The sequence below is a fragment of the Pteropus vampyrus genome, unplaced genomic scaffold (assembly GCF_000151845.1).
Source record: "Pteropus vampyrus isolate Shadow unplaced genomic scaffold, Pvam_2.0 Scaffold477, whole genome shotgun sequence".
In the NCBI taxonomy this organism is placed as follows: domain Eukaryota; kingdom Metazoa; phylum Chordata; class Mammalia; order Chiroptera; family Pteropodidae; genus Pteropus; species Pteropus vampyrus.
Window position 1 is genome coordinate 773767 of NW_011889258.1, and position 7204 is coordinate 780970.

General features: G+C 36.1%; 1 protein-coding gene across 2 annotated transcripts; it reads right to left on the reverse strand.

Annotated features, from left to right (window-relative positions):
* Positions 1-20: 20 nt before the first annotated feature.
* Positions 21-6349, reverse strand: ITM2A (integral membrane protein 2A). 2 transcript variants are annotated; one of them, XM_011382468.2, is made up of 6 exons: positions 6011-6239; positions 2409-2540; positions 1935-2132; positions 1594-1704; positions 1201-1351; positions 21-1048 (listed from the first exon to the last, which is right to left on the reverse strand). In XM_011382468.2, exons 1-6 carry the CDS (start codon positions 6122-6124, stop codon positions 960-962), a joined length of 795 nt encoding a protein of 264 aa, XP_011380770.1. In that variant the 5' UTR covers positions 6125-6239; the 3' UTR covers positions 21-959. The 2 variants fall into 2 exon arrangements, with proteins under 2 accessions (XP_011380770.1, XP_011380771.1); XM_011382469.1 differs by having other exon boundaries at positions 286-1048; positions 6014-6349.
* Positions 6350-7204: the final 855 nt, after the last annotated feature.

The window sequence follows — 7204 nt, forward strand, 5'->3', positions numbered from 1 at the left end:
ATATATGAAGAATCACATTAAAAAGTTTGAAATTGCTATGGTCCTGAAGGATATTATACATAGTTGCATTTACATGTAAACCAATTACGAGATATTTTTTAAAAAAAAGAGTAACTGGCATGATATCAAAAAATGTAAATTGTATTATAAAATACAAACTTGTGGTGTAAGGGCAGAGCTAAGCCCATATTTTAGATTTATTGCATTATTGCAGGTACACCAAAGCTAAATAAATATTGTTAATTGTTTGTATTAAGTATACCTCAAGTAATAAACAGCAGTTGAATATGGCAAAATTTATTATATGGTTGTAGAATTCATACAACCTAAATTCCTTATGGCATTCAGCACTTGTACAGTTTTGTGGATTTCACAATACAGATATTAGTGAAGAAGAATCACTGCATTAGTGAAAATGACTTCTTTATGAAAAATTTTCACATATGTCATATATATTAGAGAGCACCTAACAGAAATGCAAAAATGTAATTTTTAAATTCAGGAAAGTAGCAGAAATGAAAAACAAACAAAACTTAACAATGTTAAGAGATTTGACATGCATTACACAAAAAAGATCAAAAACAATTTTAAACATTTAAATGTAAACCATGCTCTACTATATGACTGAGTGAAGAGCTTACTTTAAAAAAACAACACAAAGTTTGGAATTTATTGTCAGGATGTTAACTGACATATTCATGCTGCTTTCAGAAATCTAAGCCCTATAAATTCAAAAGAAAAACATAAAAAATATTTAATTTCATTTTCAAACAACAAGCAATGCCAATTAAACTAAATTGACAAGAGCTTGCAGTAGTTAGTAGGGTCCCCCCTCTCTTTTTCAGTATAAGGAATAGAGTAAATGCATGAGTAAATATCTTGAGTATACCACACACTTTAATGCTGAAGTTATATTGTAAATCTCTGACTTCTTTTTGCTAAGAATACTCTTTATGTTCTCACTCTTGACAGATCTTGGTCTCAACAATAAATTCGTTGGGGAAGTGTCTAATCTTCCAGCATTTATCAATGGCACGTTTGTTGAAACCTGTGAGGAAATGCACACAAAAAAGTAGCTGTTTAATTTTTTGTGTAAATGAAAACATATCTAGATTTCCCCCCGACTTTTCCCTGCACTCCACTCTCACTCTCCTTCAATGCCCCAATAACACAGGGTGAAGGGAGGAATAAATTGCCTACCCAGCAAGAGGTCTCTTCTACGAAGACGGAAGGACTTGCGGTTGTTACAAAGTTGGTAAATAAAGATGCCAAGGTTACTAACATCACGAATCTCTTCCACAGCAACCAGGTCTTCACGAACGACATAAGTGCGAGGTAGGTATTTTCCACTCTAAAATTTTTTTAAAGATTGAAATGAGAAATTCTTAAAAACATTATTTAAATCCTTACCAATAGCAGATATACTTCTTGAAATAAACTATTTTTAGAGCAGTTTTAGGTTCACAGCATACTATTATTTGAAAATTATTTCAATAAAATGGAACATGTTTGGCTGAAATCATTATTTTTTTAATGAGGAAGCAAAATTATTTGGAAATGCTTATATAAAAATTTGATATCCAAAATACATACAGCCAGTTTGCCAAAGAGCTCCACTAGATTCTTTGGAGGCATTACAATAGAGGTATTGAGAGGCATCAGATAGCAGTTCCCCAGCAGTAAGTCCAAGTAAGCAGTCATGCCCTAGTGGGGAGGAGGGAAAAAGATAGTTATTATCTGGAGAGTATCAACACTTTAGATTTCCCAAATACCATAAGAACAAGCAATTCTAAATCAACTAATGTATATTCAATAGCAAAAGAAGGAAAAAGTCTCTGTTGCAAAAAATGTCAATTTATGAACAGATTTAATATTTCCAATGAACTAAGAATAAAAAGAATAAAAAAGAAAATTCAGAAAATTCAGAATCCCACCTTTTCGAAGTCATGAATAATTGCTGCAGGGTCACTATCAGAGAAACTGGGGACAGGCACATCAATGATTGCAACGTTGTCATTCTCACGAATGTCAGCCTCCTCCATCACAGGCAGGAAGTAGGGCTCTCCCCTTTGAAGGGAATTTGTGGGGTCCTCAGAATCAACGAAGCACATTTCTCCACGGTAGATGGTACTCTAAAAGACAAAAAGTAAGAATTAAAACCTTCTAATATGCATCACAATGACATTTGAATATTTCTTATGCTCATATCAATTTGTTTTATTGTTTGTCAAACTGGGGACTGTTGATTACAGTTATCATCATGAAGACTAATCAATTCGATAAACTAAGTAATTTGGAAACTTTCACTAAATCTTCATTTCTCTGGTGAGGAACACAGAATTATTTAAATTGCTACAAAATGTATAGCAATTAGTAATCCAAATTATAAGAATTGTAACTGTTATTACCTTGGGCATGAAGTACTTGTAAATGCAGGCTCCACCAACAATAAGTCCTGCCAAGATGAATGAAAGGCCTAAGAGAGTAAGCATGCATCTTCCAGAGGAGTCCTCATTTTCCTGGGTAGCAACTCGGAGCTCCTTTTAATTAAAAAACAAGAAAAACAAAAAAACAGATTGTACTTTAGACACATAGTTGCTTTTGTGTACAATTAACCTCTCTTGAATCCCAAGATATATTTTTAAAAGGTGTTATTAAGTCATCCTAGCCTAAATTCATTTCTAGACATTTTCTGATGTTTAATAGATATGAAAGTCTCTAATTACATTAACCTTCTTCCTGGCAAACATAAATATTAAATTATTCCAAAACACATACTTGTAGAATCAGCTGAAATAACCATTCATTTATGCAATAAGTTACTCTCTTTAAATAAATGGGAGCCATTACTTTTTGGACCTGAACCATGATATAATCACTAACTTTCTGGCATACAATTATGTTTCGTTATTATTTTTTATAAATCAACTTGTTGTCCAACTTAAAGGTAAATTAATATCCTTTGATTTATTAACTCATTTTCAGAAATCTGTTTATTTATTTAAGTTTTATAGGAAGAATTCTACAAAGCAGGTATATGATGTTTTCCCCTATTTTAGAAATTAAAACACTGGAGGCAAGGCATATTTCATAATATATCTAATTTTAATAAGAAAATAGGCTTCTTAATGTCATCCAATGTTCTATAGCTGTGTGTTGTATGAATGAAATACTGTTTTCCAAGTTCTGGACAAAACGCTAGATTTTAAAGTATAGCATTTGCCATAGTGCGGCACAAGGGCTGTGTGTTTAATAGTGACTGTAAAATTCTGTTAAATTGATAATTTGTTTAGCAATTGGAACAAGAAAGATCCAAAACAAATAAGTAACCAATTATCTCTGTAATTTTCCCAGGGCAGTGGACCAAGGGGCCAGCCAACCTCATTCTTATATGTCACAATATGCCCTATGCAGCATTATTATTCAAGGGTAGAATAAATAAAGTCAGCAAATCTAGTTTCTGGTAAATCATTCAGACTTATATATAAACAGAATTGTTTCGGTTTTTCAGGCCATTAGCTCTTTACCATAATAACTACTATAATGTTTATGAGGCTTATTTAACCTTCATTTAATTTGGTGGAAAAAAAAATGCATGGATTCTAAGGAGAGGCAATAAATTGGTAAAGGGTTTGCCAAAAAAATGATTTTTCTTTAAAATTCAAAGAAATTTGGTATTCAGATTTTCTTAGCTAAATATATTTGAAAGTTAAATTTTCCATTAATTCTCTATAAAACTTAAAAGCTTTTCCTTGTCCCAATAATTTTCAGAAATTTAAATTATTTTTATTTAAGAAAACCTAACCTATGCTTAACATTACAAAGACAGAATTATAAATTATAATTGTAAAACACTGTAATCTAGAGCTAGAAGCTTAGAAATTATATTTTAGATGAATAAATAGAGGTCTAGAAAGACGAAATGACTTACTTATGCCACAAAATTTCTTAATTTGAAATTCTCAAGAAATAAATTCCTTTTTTTCTTGTTGTCGAGATATAAGAACAATTTACACTTCAATTTCATTTCTCCTTCCAATAATTCATAGAATTTATTTTTAAGCAAGGTCTAAGTATTAAAGTCTTAATTTCATAAAATTTACCACCATACTAGGAATATATATATATATATATATATATATATATATATATATATATATATATATATATATATATATATATATATATATATATATATATATATATATATATTTTCATTTGATGGACTTCAGCGTGGTAGGGGCTGTCACCATAGCTAATTTTTCTCTGAACTGTATTTTAAAGACATTGTACACAACTTCTGACATACTATTCTGTTGTGCTCAATCTCTGACAAGCTGACTAATACATCACAACATAATGTGTCAAGTATTATTAAATCAGTGTCCTATAGTGGCCAGGTCAGAATTTTGTGGGAGCTTCACCAACACCTAACAAAGAAATATAATCATAGTGTAAATACTAATTTTTATTTAGTCTTCATCACACCACAGGCCTGGCAAAAGTATTACTTGCATACTAACTAAATCTAACTACAAGTCATGAAGTTTTTGGTGGTGAAGAATAAAAAAAAGATTAATGTGTGGCCATATTTAACTGCTGGCATCTAATTAGACTTCCCAAAAATCTGACCATGTTTCACTTACAAAGTAAGTAGAACAATTACATATTTGACTTTCTGTCACTTAATTAAAACCTCAACAATGCAAGGAGGTGTAACTTTTAAGTTCTTAAATGTATAATACACAAAAGCTAGTTTGATTGCTGGGTTAAATACTAAAAGTTTCTATGATAAAAATTCTCCATAAGCGCATTAGCATTTCAAATTGTGTGCATAATCAGTTTTACCACATTAATTTTCCGTTCACTTAAAACACTATCAAATCTCCACTCTAAACACGAAAGTAAAAACTTTAAGGAAAGAACAAGTTAGCACAGATCTGCACACTTCAACACTGCATAGACTTTGTAGAACAAAAAGAAAATACAATTGTGCCTTTTAACATTGAGATTTTACTGAGGAAAATGAGGAATAGTTTACAAACACTGAAAACATATTAGACGTTTAAAGGAAGTAGAAATTGTACTAAATAAATAACGGCTAACATTTTGAGGAGAAAAACTCCCTCAGTTCCTGGCAATGTTAAAAGTTTAAATTACAAGGCTAGACTGGCTTCAGATCTCTCTATGGAGGAGGAGATGTAGATGGGATATCGCTGAAAAATGAAGTACTGAAAAAAAATAGAAAAAACTCAAATTTTCGTTTTACGGAAGAGTGTTTTCTTTAGGCAGTGCCGCTCTGAAAACACACAAGGATCTTTCAATAAGAGGGCACAATGAACATCTCAAATTCTAATTACGACCAACCTCAAGTTTGACAGATCCTTCACTGAATGCTTAACGCCACCAGGGAGAAATTGAAAATAAACACTGGCGGGCACAAACGCACTTGGCCCCAACCCATATCGCTTTGAGTCAAAGCTGCCTTTTGCCCCTCCCCCAAACACTGAGCTATCCTAAAAGACTTAGATAAATAGAATTTCATACACGTCAAAAAGAAAGAGTTAAATCTCTTGCCCTTGATCACTCTGAGTGTCAGCTCAGCCCCTGTGGAGCTGGGGAGTGGGCAGCATGCCTCTCACTGATTCCCAGACGCCCACATGTCTCCCAGGAGAAGGTGACATCGGGTCGCAAAGGTTCTCCTCAAACTCTAACATTCCCCCTAGATGTACAGCGTGGATTGAAACCAACAGAACGTGGCGCAACTTGAGGGGATGCTAAGGGGCGTGGGGCACAGCAAACGGAAGGTGGCGCGACTAGACAGATCAGGGGCGACTGGGCAAACCTGACGGACAGCGTAGAGGAGACCGCCCAGGAAAAGAGGGGTTGCGTAGCAGCTTTCATTTTGTCCTCTATCACTTTCTCCCTTTCTTCCTCCGCCCCCACCCCCAAAGACACATTCCCCACCTTCCCGACCCAAGCAGGAAGTCAGGAGTGGAGTGGGGACCACTACCTTGCCGGTCAGAATCTGAGCTCGGACCGTGCGGCTTACAAGAGCCTCCACGTCTTGCCGTGCCTCCTCTTTTTGCACCGCGGTGGGTGTGTTGAAGGCGATTTTCACCATGGTGAATCTTCGGGCTGCGCGGTAAGGCGCCGCTCGAATCAGCGTCCTGGGCTGCAGGTTGGAAGAGAAGATCGCGCTAGCCCTAGCAGCACTTACTTTCTCTCTCGTTTGCCTTATGCTGCTGCAAGCCCAGGTCTAGGGATACTTATGACGCAGTCCCAAACGGGGTGGGAGACCGTGGGCGGGCCGAGGGAGGGGCGGAGGGAAGAGTGAGAGGAAGTCCAAGCGCTGGGATGGGGGAGGGGGTTGTCAGTGAGGGAAGAGAAGAGCTAGATGAGGCTGGACAGCCTCACCTGCACTCTAGGCATGTTCCCACCCAGTCTCTGCACCCTCAGATAAGAGCAAGACAAGAAGGAAGCCTGTCTGTTTTGTCTTTCTGTCTCTGTCCATGCCACAATAGCCCCTGATCTTTGCTTCTGTTTTCCCAAACTTGGGCCTGGACCCTGAGGGGCCGGGAACTGTAATTTGGCAGAAACCCACGTTTCCTCAGCTTTGCACCCTCCCAGGTCCCCAAAGCACAGTTTCGTGACTGTTCTGTTTCTTTAGAATGATGCCTTCCCTTGAAAGAATACTCAGAAGCCCGTTTATAGTTACTTCAGTTCATTCTCTCAACATTGTTTTTCTTTCTTGGAGTTTGTTTTGTAATTTTAATTTCCCAACCTAGAGCAATGCTAAATCAGAAATACAAGACTCCTGCCTCCTCCACTCGCCATTTCGCAGGCAAGAAATGATGAGACACAGAGGAGGATGGAAAGTTCATATCGAATTCATGAAATAATCCAGATCCTTTCACTCTCCCAGGTCAGGGAAACCAGAGTAAGGACTCAGCCCAGAGCTTGCTTCTCTTCAGCCACCAGCTGTAAAATCTTCAAGTAAAAAGCAGGGGTATGAGTGCACCTATGTTTTTAGGGGTGTAGAACTGTGGGTGGAGGATACGAAATTTAGCTAGATGCTAAGCCAGCTGTAGTGGGAAACAATTAACTCAAAGGGGCTAAATTGGATATCATTATTGGAACATTTAAATGTGCAGCCAATGTTATGCTATTTCTTTACAATCAGTTCTCCCTTATTGGTGACACT